The 16,688-nt window shown below is 46.6% G+C and overlaps 1 protein-coding gene and 1 long non-coding RNA gene across 2 annotated transcripts; one reads left to right on the top strand and one right to left on the bottom strand.

Moving 5' to 3' along the window:
- The first annotated feature begins 8,731 nt into the window (after positions 1–8,731).
- Positions 8,732–11,203, top strand: LOC121186197. Its single transcript, XR_005894411.1, has 2 exons — positions 8,732–8,998; positions 10,665–11,203. It is a non-coding gene; the product is annotated as an uncharacterized LOC121186197 (long non-coding RNA).
- On the bottom strand, positions 9,566–15,407 carry kcnv1 (potassium voltage-gated channel modifier subfamily V member 1). The gene is made up of 3 exons (XM_041044872.1): positions 15,091–15,407; positions 13,804–14,471; positions 9,566–10,092 (listed from the first exon to the last, which is right to left on the bottom strand). Exons 1-3 carry the CDS (start codon positions 15,396–15,398, stop codon positions 9,566–9,568), a joined length of 1,503 nt encoding a protein of 500 aa, XP_040900806.1. The 5' UTR covers positions 15,399–15,407.
- Positions 15,408–16,688: the final 1,281 nt, after the last annotated feature.

Genomic DNA, 16,688 nt, shown 5'->3' with positions numbered 1-16,688 from the left:
TTGCTCGGTGGCCTCGCTGAGCTGTGAGCCAGTCAAGGTCCTACACATTGTTTATGGCGGCTCCCTCTGCTGTTCCTGCTCCGTTACTGTGAGTCTGTGTCATCGCCAGGAGCTGACGGAGCAGCTGACATCATGTTGTGGGTCTTTGGGTGGATGTTTGTCCTCCAGATGATCACAGAGGATAGACTGGTTCAGATCACAGGTTAGACTGGACGCACACTGCAGCCATCTGTGGGGATTTTCCTCATCTGAAGAAAATCTTATTCTGCCAAAAATCAGAATTTCCTCCAGTAATTTATATCATTTAGCGTTTATATCCAGTAAAAATGTCCATCACAAGTTCAGACCAGTCCAAACCCAGAAATATTCAATTTACAATGAAATTAAACAGAAAAGCAGCAACTTACATTAGCATTTTTTTAAATAACTGATTCATCTTTCATTTATCAAAACTGCTGTACATTAATATTTGTGCAGATCAACTGAGTGGTCAAGAACTAATCATAAAATGGAATTAATCATACAAAATATTTTCTGTGTAGATGAATGATTCTCATTCAGGAGAATCTGATGATGCAACTAACAATTCTTTTCATCACTGAACAGTTTGGTTTTTATTTTTCAAGAATGAAACATTTAGTCTAAATCTAATTCTCTTTTAAATCATACTTCACACCTGCAGAATGACTGAAATAAGAGACGCTGCACTGTGAAGGACAGGAGTTGTCTCACCACGGTGGCAGGATCTGAAACTAAAGGACTTTCAGTGTGAATGAGCTCTTCTCTGTGGGCGGCAGCTTTATTCTTCAGGTCGGCCTCCCACGCCGTTCCTCTGCATCCCTGACGCAATGAACACACAAACAGAAAATAAAAATAGCAAAGCTGTGACTGTCTTTGTGAGCGCTCGCTAAAAAGGTGACACCACTGTTATTCTGAGGAAGGAGAAACGTTCACCGAGCTGCTGAGCAGAGCGTCACCTGAGCTGTCTGAGTGCTCCGAGGTTTGAAGGGTTAAATTCAAAACTCAAACACAGATGACGGCAGAGAGAAACATCTTGATGTTGCTTCTGGATTGTTCTGACTGAACAAAATGGACAGAAATCCGTCAGATCTGGATTCCAAATCCACCCTGTACTAAACATTCACTATCAAAACTTCCCAAAATGCATGACAGTGATTCCTCAGTTGTTATATGACCACAAACGTAGAAGCAGATATCATGACACGTGTGTGAGAACAGGTCTGAGAGCTAATGCTAGCATGCTAACATTAGCTAATGAGCAGTAAAAACTACATACAGCCGAGGCTGATGGGAACATCCTCACTTCCTCATTTACATGACGAAGACTGGAAACTAAACCCTCAGTGTAGATCTGAGATCCTGTTCTTCAGCGTCTACACTCACGGCGTCACACACAGTATTTAAACAACACAACAGTGAGGTGTGTCCATGTGTGAAAGAACAACAAGGTCAAGGTGTGCTGGGTTTCCAGCAGAATGAATTCATGAATGAACACAAACGACAGGTGCTTTAAGCTGTAGATCAGCTGGTCTGATGTGACGTGAGTGAATGAAGCTGCTGACACGTGGAGCTTCAGCTGCACTTCATGTTTTCACATTTAAAACCTCAAATTCATCAGTTAAAGCCGCACACGGAAGGTTTTTATGAAGCAGCCGCAGCCTGGGAAGCATCAGCAGCGACAGAGACTGTGAGTTTGGTCAGTGACAGATGCGCTCTCTCCACACAGGAAGTGACCTGCTGAGTCAGAAAACTGAGACCTGTTTACTGTGATCACTAAACCTCTCAGTGATAATGATGCTCACGACATTTTCACAGATAGTAACCTGAGAGACAGAAACGTGAGAGTTGTAGACAAACTCTAAATGTACTAAAGCTTAAAACACTGAATTTAAGAAATGATTACATACCTGTGCAAACAGTCAAAGAATGATTTCATCACCTGACGCTTGTTTTAACATCTGTTTGAGCAGTGTCATCATCTGCTGAGGTGAATGTCCACATTGTCTCTGCTGCTGTCCTTTTCCCTGGATGAACTGGACGGTTCACATCATGAAACACGTCCCACTCTGCAGTGTAATGACGCTGTGTGTCTCCTAGAGGGCAGCAGGCCGCCGTCATGTTTTCAGCTCCTGGAGACCACAGCCCCTCTTCTTTTCCATCTCCACCTGACCTGAGACAGCGCCTTCAACCTTTTGATTGGCTGCTCAAAACTACAAAAACAAAAATATCACATGGTCAAATATTCATATACATGGTCACTGGTCATTGATAGTTTGGATAAAGACAGGAAATGAGGACAGTCCTTCAGCCAGGATCAGACACTGTGGACACTGACACTGCAGTTTCACCTTCACCATTATTTCAGCAGATGCCCAAGAAAAGCTGTAAAACCATGAGATAACGTCAGAGTTTCACAAGAAAACGGTAAAATGTTGAGATGCTGTTTCACAAGAAAAACCAGCACAAGGTCAAGTTGTAGAAAAAGTGATTCTTTTCCAATAAAAAGTTTTGATTTGAATATAAAGTCACTGTGAGGCAGAGAAAAGGTTGTTTTCTCTTGGCCCAATGGTAAACTGAGATCAGAATTTAAACACATTTCCACGTAACTGTGGATGATTAATAATCCCATTAAACACTGGATTATAAATACACGTCGCCAACAGCAGGAACAGAGATTTGAAGCTATATTAAGAAGGAAGATTCCTGAGATGAACACGAGCTTTGTGCTGCAGGCTCAGCCCAGGTCAGAGATGGATTAGAAAATGATGATAAATTTACACCATGTCTAATGTCAGTCATTCAGTCTGAAGTGTGTCAGACTGCCACAGAAAACCACGGAAACAGAAGCTGGTAGTAAAATATATTTAAAGACATTTGAGAAATGGGTTTAGTGTCAGAACCGATCACATCCGAGATTTTCCTTTCAGCCGTTTCACCCACAGGACGACAAACTTCACCTGGAGCAAAGGATCTCCGCCTGTTACTGAGGCTGCATCCAGTCACTGAGTGATTCTATCAGTCTGCGGCTGCTCTGATCATCCGGAGTGATGCTGGTAAAACATGTTGGAACCATCAGTTCGCTTCTTCAGGCCTGAGCATCGTTCTCAGACTTTGGCGATCACGTGGTCGCGTGGTCTGAAATTGCGATTTCGATCAGAAAACGATTAATCGTTCAGCCCCGTTCTGAAACCTGTCACTGCAGCTCCGTTAGCAAGTTGTCAGAGCGCATGTCATATGATGTTGATATTCTGATTGTTGGCTCGGTCTCATTAAGTCTCATTCATCCTCTGAGCGTCAGCCGTGTTTCCACGCAGCTGTCTGAGGTCAGTGCGGCTCGCTGGTCGTCATCAGCCTGCGAGTTGTTGCCGGTTCCAGCATCAGAGTTTCCGAGCTGCGAAGCCTCTGTCTGATCGGAGAGGCCGCCTCGGACAATGGATGCTGATTTACTGCAAACTGAGACGCATGAGTGCGCACTGAATGAGGTTTTCTTCAGAGGTTCCAGTCAGACGGTCCCTCCTGCTGCCATTCGACCATGTGACGACCACGTGACGACCACCCCCCACTTAGAGTCCTGACCTTTAAACTTTCTGTGAGAAACTGAGGGACAACTTAATGTTTCATGTCAAAGAGTGAAATCAGATGCTACACAGAGCGTCTCCTCAGCTCTGTCTGCAGACTGTCAGCCTGACACCATGAACACAGTGTCCTGAGGTCTGGAGAAGCTCGGCTGCTGCCATCGCCTCATCATCACCGTCACCTGCTGATTCACCTGTCGCACAGGAAGCTCGGGCCTTCACCTGCTGATTCACCTGCTGCACAGGAAGCTCGGGCCTTCACCTGCTGATTCACCTGCTGCACAGGAAGCTCGGGCCTTCACCTGCCGATTCACCTGTCGCACAGGAAGCTCGGGCCTTCACCTGCCGATTCACCTGTCGCACAGGAAGCTCGGGCCTTCACCTGCTGATTCACCTGTCGCACAGGAAGCTCAGGCCTTCACCTGCTGGAGGTCGAGGCAAAAGTTCTACAGTCTTTGAATACGATGCAGAAAAGAACAGATTTTTTTTCAGCTCATTTTTTTCGTTTGATTTACTCATTTTTCTTTTTGATAAAATTATTTTACAGATGCAGTTAAAGAAATGAGACTCAAAAACAAAATGTTTGAGATGTGAACTCTGTGGACATCTCTTTGCCGAGCTGACCGTCGGCTCAGGACACACCTTCCTCAGGAGAGGAGACCCAACATTCGCCAGCTGCAAACTTTCACTTGGTGCTGAAACAGAAATGAGGTTTGATACCTGGAGCTTTTATCGGGACACATTTCCCTGTAATTTCCTGTGAATATTCATGGTTCTCTGAGGATGAACTGTAATGAGTGTGGTGACTCTCTGGCTTCATCATCAAGCCGACACCACCACGTTTTCACAGGAAATATCAAAGTCTATGAAACAAACACACAAAGGCAGAGGGAGAGTGGACGGCAGTTGTTGTTGTGTGATAATATCAAGCAGTAGGATGAAATGAGCATTTTATCCCGTGTGGAAACTGACCCACTTCAGCCCGAGCAGGAATCAGACTGTAAGTGAACGTCCTGACGAGACAAGGACGGTTTGAAGAGAGGAATGTGAGCCTGGCCTCGTTTCCTTTCCCTCTCACCTCCCTGGACACCTGGGAACACCTGCAGCTCCGTCCTTGGAACGATCTTCCACCTCCAACATCTTCTCTCTGAACAGAACTGGGCTAATGAGGCGTCCCAGGCTGGGAATTCTGGGAAAGCAGGAACGATCCATACCAGTGGAGAGAGCGTACGTGGCGTTCCCTCAGCTCGTTCTCCGGTGTGGTCGTTATTTCTGAGCAGCTGACATGAATAAAACGGTTTCCTGTCTGAACACAGGTGTTTTACACTCTGGTTTAAACTGCTCATCCTGCCTGTGGAGGTGTGAGCGAGTGGTAAACAAAGACAGGACAAAGTCCTCTGAGGTTTCTTTAAAATCAGTGAACTCAGACATAATGAACTAAAAGCTAAACTGAACAAATACCATTTTCCAAGTTTTTCAGAAACCGGCTCAGAGAAAAGCTCAGCGTGGCCTCGCAGGAGCTGGGCGTGCAGAGCTGACAGACCGAGTCCCAGCACAGAGGACAGAGACAGGACACGCCAGCAGGCAGGGGACGTGTCATCACACGGGGACGACTGAACCAGGTAGAAGCCAGTAAGTGTCCAGAGGACAAAGATCAGAGGATCAAACCCAAACACAGAGAGCATGTCTGATTAATATTTTCACCCAGTTAATGATGTTCATCTGACCTCGAAGGCATTATCATGTAATTATAAAGATAAAAATACAAAAACAAAAACGTGCTAATTAAAAAGATGCTGAGCAGAATTTCACTGCAGAGCCTCTGAAATGTGTGAAGCTGGTTCCAGGTCACTTCAGGTGAAGCATCTGCGTTTTGTTCCAGCAGAGTTTCATCAGAGCGGCTCCGTCAGAGCAGAGGAAGAGGAAGAGGAAACACCGGAGGGAATTAAAACAGCTGAGAGGTAAACTGTTATGACAAGCACAGACTCTGATCATCGCAAGGCCCCGACAACAGAAAACTGACCCCAGTATTCTGACCCCAGAAAACAAAACAGACCTCAGAGTTAAAAAAAAAAAAAAGTTTAGTTAAATTTAAAGATTTAAATTCAACATAAATGCTGAAAGTACATTGTCATTTTTCATCAACATAATAAAATATGATGTTGACTACATGCTGAATAATTAGAGACCGACAGTTTCTGTGACAGAAACAGAAATAATCAGCAGTGGCACAGTCTGACACCTGAGAACACACACTCTGATCCAAACAGAGTCTCTGTCTCTCTGTCCTCACTTCTCCAAAGGGACGTCTGAGGGTTTGGACAACGTCAGAGCTAGGTTTAGGTTTAGGATTCTGAGTTAAACCTGTCTGATGTCAGCCTGTTCTTTACTTTAATTAACAACCACGTCCATCATCATCTTTCTCTTCTTTAAACTTGGATTTAATGCGTTTGTGTGTTTCTCCGTGTGAGTTAAACACATGAAGCCATAAAGATTCTCAGCTCTGCTCTGTTGAAAATGGTTTTTACGTCGCAGTGCTGATGTTTTAAAAAGGTTGTCCTGTGCCTTTTCTGCCGTCTGACTGTTTCTGGAAAATAAAAAGAAAAGATGAGGAGATGAAGTGGTGAGTCGAGTGGAACAAGAAGGTTCTCTGGGGAACCGCATCAGACTTGAGGGGATACCCAGTCTGTCTCGACCGAGGCAGCGTAAAGTAGGACAGAAGATTTTTCTGTGACGCTCAAAGCGACAGTAACAGGACGAGAATAAAGGTGTCAAAGAACTTTTCTGATCTGCCCCCTCCATCCACGAGGTTTGGTGTCAAAGAGCAGGAGACGGGTCAAATAAAACCTCGGTCACAATCTGTGTGTTTCATGGCTCAGTCCAAAAACCACACAGTGGACCAGGACCTGAGGAGCTCGGCTGCTGAAACCCTGAATCAGCAGTTTATCCACTAACCACAACTGTTTTTAACTGGTCTGTCTTTGTTTCCAAATATTCTCCCTCACTTTAAAATATACTTCCTCTGTAAGTGGTCGCTCCACATTTCAAAGCCTCTGTGTCGAGTCTGATTCAGTCAGACCCAGTTTCACCGTTCCACAGAGTCCTGAGCTCCTTACGTGCACATCCACAGAAAAACACCACATCAGAGTCCATTCCACAGCTCGCACACAGAAACGGCAGACTCATGAAACAGGATCGGGTCTGGTTGCTGGCGGGCCTGCGGTCCACGTGGATCCGTCTCAGATCAGAATGAGTGAGTGAGTGAAACTCTGCCCATCCTGAGGCTTTGTAACAGCACCATCACCACAGGTGCATCAGACGATTTGCTGCCTGACTGCCGTCATGCCTGACCTGAATTCAGCGTTTGATGCCTCCGGCTGCACAGCGAGAAAAAACTGGAACATCCCATTTGCATTTTACTGATTTAAAAAGAGAGTTTCTCATTCAGAGAGAGAGAGAGAGAGAGAGAGAGAGAGGGGGGGGGGGGGGGGGGGGCAGTTTACAGGACACTTCAACATCACCAGCATCACAACAGCCAGGGGGTCAAAGGTCACAGCACAGGGCAAAGATCAATAATTAATCAATCAATAGCAAAGTTAGAAGAACCTAATTCAAGGCTTTGGAAGGTCTCAACACACAGGTGACCTCTGGGTGATCCCACTGAAGATGACACTGATCTCAGTTCAGTTCTCAGAGGGAAACACACTGAAGCATCAGAGTGAAACGACAGAATATTTTAACTGTGACGGACGCCACAGCATCACACACACACACACACACACACACACACACACACACACAGAGACACAGACACACACACGCACACACACACACACGCACACAGACACAGACACACACACACACACACACACACACACACACAGCTCAGAACAGGTTCACTGTTGTCGCTGTTGATTTATTTTGCAACTTTTCTCCATCGACACCTGAAGCCGACACGAGAGGCGTCTGTTAAACCTGTGAAACAAATCACTGCTAACGAGGCTAAAAACAGACGTAATCATTTCACCTCACACCTGTGTGTGTGTGTGCGTGTGTGTGTGTGCGTGTGTGTGTGCATGCTCTTTAGATTCAACCTGTCTGCTCCAGTAGAGCATGGCATTGCTGTGTGTAGTTACAGTGAAAATAAATCAAATCAAATAAAGAAGTGTCTCCCACAGGCTCACTCGATGAGCCGATCAGGTTCTCAGAGGTTTCCTTTACATGTTAGGGTTTTTTCTGTGAGTGAGACGAAGGCTGGTGAAAACTGAAAGTCACAGCAGCGATGAAGGAACATTTCAACACCTGAGACCAAATCTACACACAGCAGCTAATCTGCAAACAAGACTGTTAGAAAGAAGAATAAAACCCGTCCTGGCAGCAGATCCCAGGTCAGCGTTCTTATTCAGGCCCTCAGGCCATCGCTGTGACATTTGAAAAGACCACTCTGACCCACAGGAGAATGTCCTTTTATTGCATGACTGAGTCACAGAGTTAAAACAGAGAGTATTCAGGAGAGGTCAGAGGCACCGAGGTACCGAGACCAGAGAGCAGCCTGATGCATGTGTCCACTCTGAGGACGGTTTTTAAGCTGGTGCACAGAGATAATGTCACGTATGGATGAAGACGACAGGAGCACTGAAAAAGTTCTTTTCACTGAATTGAGGCCTGTTGTGGCGACTCTTTATCTTCATTCAGCTTTCAGCAACAAACATGGACAAATGAACTCAGACTGTAAGTAAAACTGCTTTTCTGTTCTATTTAGTTATTTACAGTTGATTTTCAGGAACTGCTTGTTCAGCAGATTTAGCAGATATTACCCTCACACACAGCATGGAGCCGACCTACAGCACCGTCTCAGCCTGACATTTGTTTTCTGAAACAGGATATTTACACATAGTTCTGTGTGTTTACTGCAGGTCAGAGGATCAGATTCTGCAGCTGCATTTCTCCCTGTTAGATTGTTGGGATGTGAATAAACTGGTGTTTGAACTTAGTTTGTGAAACAGCAACACAACACATTTATTTCTAAGTAAAACCGGATGAGTTGTTCAGAATAAAAGTCTCTGTCACAGGGCGATTAAGTGCGCGTGTGTGAGAGGTTGCGTGCGCACCTACCGGAACTAATCGACACCTGATTAGACACAGGTGTGTGTGGAGGCGGGAGCTTTCCTTTGTTAGTGGACACAGGCAGCGGACGCGGGAGCAGCTGAGCTGACGGCAGAGGACGCGGTGTGAGAGTGCATCGAGTCCGGTGAACAGGAGAGGAACGCCTCGGTGGAGTCGTGTGTGTGTGTCCGCTGCCGCACGGGGATCCAGGCCGCCGCAACGCCGCAGAGGCACGGTGCGAGAGGGGGAAGCCTGGGATGAAGGTGGAGGGGTGGGGACGCTCCACCCTCCTGCAGGTGAAGTATTCCTCTATTTCTTTGAATACATCGATTGAGAACATTTAGTGGCGTGCTCTGGGACAGATTCACTCATTTTCTTCCCAAACAGTTTCAGTAATCTTTGTGGATTGGGCCTGATTTTGTTTGGAGTGGATTTGTAAATACTAGCCCCCCCACTAGCTTTTAATTCTTTCCTCCAGAGTACTCTTTTTATCTGTTGTTTTTAGCCTATTTTGTAATACAGATTTTGAGATATATACTTTTTAATTGAGCCTTCCCTTCCCACTGAATCAGTCCACAGCAGGCGAGACGAGCTGCTGTCTTCACAGTAAAACCACAGAGGAACACAGATCCTCCTCTGAACGTCTTCACTCACAGTCGACCTACATTTTACAACCAGCTGGTTACTTATTAAAGAGTCTGGAGGGGAAAATTCAGCAACCACAGAAAGTCCTGCAGCATTTAACTGAGGATTGGAGTCTGTATTTTATTTCCATTGTCCAGTGATCAGAGTAGAGCAGCTGGAAAAAGTCGATGGACAAACTTCAGACTGTGGCGTTTCCGTTCTGCTTTAAAGAAATGTCTCTACCACCACAGTTCTTCTCCTCCGCTGCTCCGGGTGCTCGCCCTCTCACGCCCCTGCAGCCTCAGCATCTCCAGGACGCTCCTGGCGTAGGCGTCCCTCAAGTTCACGCCTCCCCCCATCCCTCCCTCCCCCGTCTCCCCCACCGAGCCGCGGGCCAGCCTCTTAAGCATCTCACCGTGCCGCGTGGCCGCCTCCTTCATCTTCATGGTGAAGTAGCAGGCGGAGAAGCGGTCGTTGATGATGGCGATGGGGAGCGCCAGGATGAGGATCCCAGACAGGATGCAGAGGAAGGCCAGCACCTTCCCCGCGGCCGTGTCGGGCCGGATGTCCCCGTAGCCGACCGTGGTCATGGAGGTGGTTGCCCACCACCAAGCGGCCGGTACGCTGGTGAAGGTGGTGGCAGGAAGGTCGTGCTCCAGAGCGAAGACCACCACGGCAAAGATGGAGATGCCGACGCCGAGGAAGAGGAGCAGGAGGCCGACTTCCTCATAGCACTGAGCGATGGTCAGACCCAGAGACTTCAGGCCTGGACAGAAAGGATGAACAGAAACCGAATCTCATCATGAAAGATGAAAAAGCCGTCGTTTATCTCATTACATGCAGTTTAACAGCAGGACCTGCTTTAAACAGAGCTGATACCAGGTGGTGTTCATATAAAAGACATGGACACACACGTGATTATGACACTGAAAACACGGCTCATGTTTCACCTGAAATGAAGAAGACTGTTTTCACTCTGTTCTTTACCTCTTTTCTCCCCAAACTAAATACTGTCACCATCTTTTTGTTCATCATGTATCCTCCCGTACAGTTACACGCAGAAGAGAAAAAACCTGATTCCACAATTATAGTTTTCATTAACATGTTTGAACATAGCTGCGGTCTGAAACTGATGAGTCGCTGCTGTTTTTAAACCATAATTAGCCGAGTGAAAGTCGCACGTTGACACATTCCTTCAGAAAGCAGCTGATGTCTTTTTCTTTCCCTTTCACAGCTGCAGCGTTTGTCTAAACTGTGATTATCTCATTTTGTAAAGACGCCTCTGTTCGTTTTGTGTGTGATCGTCCTCGTTTCTCATTTCTGCCTTTTTTCCTCCAGACACAGATGAAAGAGTCTGAGGACCGAAGACGTTCAACGAGGAGGAAATAACGAGTGGCAGAAAGAGGAAACAGCAAATGTATAAATACACCCTCCCGGGAGCTGCTCCCGGGAGCCGACGTTCACACCCCAGAATGACTCCTCATCTCTATTCTCCTCCGAGAGAAGGAGAAATGAGCTTTGGTGCTGAGTTTAAAGAGGATTAGAAATGAGCTTGTGAAGAGGTTTTCATCCGAGCTGAGGACGGAGAGTTTTCCCTGCAGCTGAAGAACAGTTCGCTTTCACTCACTTTTCATTTACAACCGATTTTTAAGTGTAAAAGTCAGAATTAAATTTTAAAGCAGACACACATTTGGCATTAAATCCTGTTTTTCTGTATGTGAACAGTGTGTGGCAGGATAATTAGGTCTGTCTGAATTTTGTCCCTCTGGGCTCCCATCCAAACATCATATTCTGCTCTCTCTTTTTATTACTTTTTTTTTTTTTTTTTGTGCTGAGCCTCTGAGAGAACGGAGTTATTAAAACAGAAGATGTGAACATGTGCAGGTTAAAGATTGTGATGTTCACAGGTATCACAGGTACGACTTTGTTCACACAAATGACTCACTCCTCCGTTATGTCCTTTACATTAGTTGTCACACAAATTAACAGGATGGAAACAATCTGTTATCCAGTGAAACGTGTTACTGGGGTGTTTAAAAGCCAAGACCCAAAATATGTCTGTGCATTTGAAGCCACAGTCTGCAAAAGCTGTGGTCTGATATCCAATGTACATGTATGTATAAAAACAACAAACAGAAGATAACGGAGTGAAGGTGCAGACAGGGTGTTGACTCCAGAGTCAAAGTCTTTTTCCTTGTCGAGTATTTTTAGAATAAAAACCACTAATCCATCCTTTAGGTGTTAGAACTAAAAACAGTCCCTACAATGCTGCAGTTTTCATGAATGAATGCTTTTGTAACGTCTTCTTCTCTCTTGCTGTCACACACTGCTCCAAAGCTTTGTCGTTTGTCTTCTTCCTCCTTCCTTTGCTCTCCTTCACCCCCCCCACTCTTCCCATGTTCTTTTCTATTATTCATGAGCTGAGTCCAGGGATCATCATCCTTCCCAAAATCACTCAGATCAAAGCACTCACACGTCCCAGCCTCACACACACACACTCAGATATACTCACACACATTCACTATAATCACATAAACACATCCTCTCTCTCTCCTTCCTCCGTCTCCTGAAGGAATTTGCCAAAATATGAATCAATATTTTTTTTTCTCGTCCTTAGACAACCTCCCGGCTGTAATCTCACAGCAGCGGCTCCTCACAGAGGAGGATTTCGATTTCTTTTCGTCTCTCTCTGGATGTTCACGTCATGTACTTGAAATCCCCTGACAGGCTGGGAACACGTGTCGTCTGCTGCAGCTGCTGCTGATCACAGATCACCTGCTCAGACACCAGGTCCTGGCATCACTTCTGAGTTTTTATTAGAATTTTCTGACAGCGTCTTTGAAAAATGACCCATATCGTGTTCTCGCTTGGCAACATGAAAAGATTTCAGGAGTAAGCTGAAAGCAGGGGCTCAGTTTGTGTCTGTCACACTCTCATCATTTTTACATTTGAGTCTGCTGCATTTATGATTTTTGTAACTCCTAAAACAGAAAAGGAAGAAATAAGCTGCCAGTTCCTTTAAAGAAAAGGATTTTTTTTAAGTCAAAAGAGACGAGGACTCTGACAATGAAGTGTGTGCAGAGCTGGAGCAGAGGAAAGTTCATCAGAGCTGACCTGTGACTCCAACATACAACAACACACCTGATCAGCTGCACGTGCTGTTTATCAGTACGCCTCTACAGGTGCGCTAACACCTGTGGGACTCTGCAGTAAAGCACAGCAATGCTTCAGGCTAAATGCTAACATGCTACATGCTCACAGCCACAATGATACTGTGCTAATGTTCAGCGGGTGTAATGTGTATCATCTGTGTTTAGCATGTTAGCTTCCTAACATTTGCTAATTAGCACTGGACACAAAGTTCAGCTGAGGCTGATGGGAATGCCATTAGCTTTGCTGGGATTTAGCCGTAAACTGGCCTGATGATGGACGAAGAAAAGTCAGATGAACACCACTTCACCCAGAGGGGAACATTACTACGTGTAGCGGTGTGCTCTGCCGCTGCTGTGTCATGCAGGTGAGTCTATTAAGCGGTAGCTGCCAGGCTCACTGGCCTGTCGGAGTGGGGCGTGAGGACGGCGCCTGTTCATTGCTTGTCCGCGGCGGCGACGGCTAATCGCGGTTCTCCCTCCTTCTCCCAGAGGAAGACGCTCACCGATCGGGACACAGGGCTCGCGTTGCCCGGACAATAAAGTTAAGTACAGGAACACTGCGGCTTCGCCGGTGGCTGCTTCTTCTGCCGACCCGTTATCCTCTGCTGCTGCTAACTGCTAGCCGCGTCGTTGCTAGCCGCGTTCTTTTCTGTGTGGTTAGTTTCTGGTTTGACCGATGGAAGAGTGATCGCTTGGCTCCCGGCTCCTCGGTGGCCGACTTGAAGCCATTTTAACTCTGTTTCCGTTTTTGTCTTGTTTGTTTTTGGTAGTGGTTTATTTAGGTTTTTTTTTTCTTAAGTGAAAGAATGTTTGTATTTCTTGTTTATTTCAGTCTCTCTGTATTCCAGAGTTACCTGTGTCGTTTGGCTGACATCTCGTGTAGAACAAATTTGATATATTCTGTTTAGTTATCTCTTATGATTGTTTTCTGAGTTTGTTGTTGTTTTCTTTTTTGCTTTTGTTGTTGGGGGTGTGGCTTGGCTGGCGACCCTTTTAACTGTATTTTCTTTGTTCCCCTAGTGCTGACGGCTGAAGGTGGTGGTGGTGGTGTCCCGGGTGGTGGTATGCCGTGTGAGCCTGGGGTTTAAGGTTCCTTTGCACGTCACCGTTTGCTGTGTGTGTGGCAGGTATGAGCGGGGTGTTCCCAATTTTTTTGGACTTTCTGACCCTTGAACCCTCAGCCACTAGGTGGGGGGGTCAGTCATTTTAGTTTATTATTTTTACTACTGTACGTGTTTTCAATAATTTTCCTTAACGGATCAATAAAGTATATCTATCTACGCATCTATGTCCTTTAGATTTGCTCCATACTTAGATGTGTTTACCTGTCGAGTGTCGTCCCAGCTTCAGCATGCGGAGGGACCTGAGGAGTCTTAGGACCTGCACCACGCGGCCCATGTTCTCCAGCTCGGTGGTTCCTCCATGGAGGCTCTCCACGGCCAGCGTCACATAGAAGGGCAGGATGGCCAGCAGGTCGATCACGTTAGGAATGCTCCGACTGAACCGACACTTGTCCTTCACACAGAGAAACCGAAGCGCCAGCTCACCCGTGAACCACACCACGCACACGTACTCCAGGATGTCAAACAGTAAAGGTGCGCCAATACCGACGTCACTCACACCAAAGTCCTCCCCTAAGTCCAGCGAGATGAGCACCATGTTGATAACCGACACCACCACAAAGAAGACCGACAGTGAACCGAAGGTGCGAGCAGCTCGTGATGATTCAGGTTTCTCCAGAAGGTCCCACAGGCGCTGGCGAAAATCCGGGCAGGCGGCACCCACAAAGTCCTCATCGCCATCATCAGCCTCAAGCTCTCTCTTTACATCGAGGGTCTCCTTCTGCTCCTTGCGGCGGTAGTAACGCTCGCGGCAGCACGGGTTGATACGAAGCTCATCAATGCCCCAGTACTCAATCTCCTGGAGGAAGGAGATCTCACAGAGCTCCTCCCTGACATGCAGGTGGCCCGTCCGGTAGTAGTTCATCACATACCTGTCGGCAGAAATATGGAGACATGAGCGGCACAGTCAAAATAACCCACAAAATGTAAGTGAAGAACTTCCATTTTGTAACTGTACAACTCAATAATTTATCTCAATCAGTCTCAGAAGCTTCACTATGTCTCTCCACAAGGAAAGAGAATCAGAAGTGGAAACGACAAAGAATGAATATCAATCATATCTGTCATCAGCTTGCAAATGGAGCGGGCCGAGAGTAAATCTGAAACAAACAAAGAACACTTGTTCCTCGGAGGAACACAGAGTTTTACGTTTGCTTTGGGTTGTGAGCTGAATGGAAGTCGTGGCAGTACACCTGTAAAGACGACCTCCAGTGTGAACATCAGGTGTTACTGTGATTCAGATGTTTCACTCGAGGCAGAAACACACTGGAAGCATCAGGTGAGCACAACAGTTTAGCCTGCAGGTATCAGGTAAACCATGAATCCACTGACCTAAATTAAAAGTGTGTAAATGCTTTAACGTGAATTATCTCAAATAAAAACATGCTGCTCAACGTGAGGAATTTCCACAGGAGAGTTTAGGAATCTTTTACTTGGTGGTTCTAAAGTCAGTGATCACCAAAGTCAGGAGGAGAAGAAGGCGCCACCTACTGGAAGGTCTGTGAGTTTCGGTCAAAGAAGAACTCGTTCTCCAGGAAGTCGGCATCATCGCAGAGCTCCAGCGCCGAGTCACGGCTGCAGCAGGCCAGTTTCCCCAGCCGGGTCTCTGGGTAGGACGCCAGCAGCTCCTGGGACAGCACGTAGCGACTTCCTCCAACGTTTATGATGAAGAAGTCAAGTGAGGCTCCGACACAGGACGCCATTGTCTCACTGAAGAAAACACTGGAGTCCAGAGACACGGGGGAGGCGCTGTCGCTGTACAGCTCTGCCCCCGCCACCGAGCTAGAGGGGAGGCTCATGGTGGAGGAGGGGAGAGAGAGGAGCTGGTGGGGAGGTGAAGGGTGAGAGGAGTCAGTAACAAACAATCGACAAACTGACACAAATTCCTGATTTATTATCACTTTTAAAATGATCACGGCTCATGTCCTTGTAAACAGCTGCCGACTTCTCCTGCATGATCATCCCATTGTTTCCACCTGATGAATCTAAATCCAGTATTCACTCTCCTTTCAGCTCTGCTTTTGTTCTCCACCAACTCCTGACTGTTAAAGTGGTAAACGTTCAGTGTCTTCTGTCTTCAGCTCAGCATCTGGGACAGAAACAGTGGTGCTGTCACTCGGCCCCTGGCTTTTCGCCTTTGTATGTTACACAAGCTGAAAAAGACTGTGTGATGCTGCTGTTGTTAGGAAGGATGGGGATGTTTTTACCGAGCTCTTTCCTGAACGTCCTCGCTGAGCCTCGGTTATGACAGCACATCGAGAACGAATCAAACGGAACGAAGAAGGACAGAAAACGACAAACCGAAAGGATGAAAACAAGAGAGAGAAGAAAGCTGAGACACAGAATCACAAAATGAGAAACAGAAATGTAGAATCGAAAGAGACGAGGCGTCTGGCAGTGTCCTACTTGTAGCAGATCTCTGGCTGCTGCCGTGTTTAAATATTTTAGCTGGCTTACCTAATTAATAGATCTAACACTACAGTTCCTGTGATCATTCATTCCCTTTTGTTAGGTGCCTCTGTCTGATGCTGTCATCTCACTAATCCTTGCACCCTGAATATTACATGGGGCCATTTGAGCAGAGGCTGTGGTGGATGACAGACAGACACAGGCTGCTGTACAGGAACGCTCTGGGTCAGTGGAAGGAAACGAGCGGCTGCGGAGACCAACGTAAAGCTGAGGTCCGAAGCTCGGCCAGTCTGCAGTGAACTGATGGAACTGGACTGATGCTGACGTCGGGTGGAAGGTTACACGGCTCCGGCTCGCTTCGGAGCTGGAGCTCACTGGGCTGTCAAACAGCATCGGAAACCCTCTGTGATGGCGACAGAAGAGTCCACAACCACGCAAGGGATTCTGGGAGGCCGTCGTTCGACACAGCAGTGCTTTGAACTGAAACTGTCAATATATCCTCTCATTAATATTTCAATGGAAGAACAGCGACTAAAAGTCACTGTGTTTGAGAGGGACAAAGACGCAGTACAGATGACACAGAACCATCTGGTCCTGGTCCAGCTTGTCCAGCTGAAAACTATCTGATGTCAGGGAAGATTGAGACACACCTGCTGGCTCTTCCCTCTCTCTACACTCAG

This window comes from Toxotes jaculatrix, chromosome 8, assembly GCF_017976425.1.
Source record: "Toxotes jaculatrix isolate fToxJac2 chromosome 8, fToxJac2.pri, whole genome shotgun sequence".
Classification (NCBI taxonomy): domain Eukaryota; kingdom Metazoa; phylum Chordata; class Actinopteri; family Toxotidae; genus Toxotes; species Toxotes jaculatrix.
The sequence above is the reverse complement of the archived record's forward strand: the minus strand, read 5'-3'. Positions and strand labels throughout refer to the sequence as shown.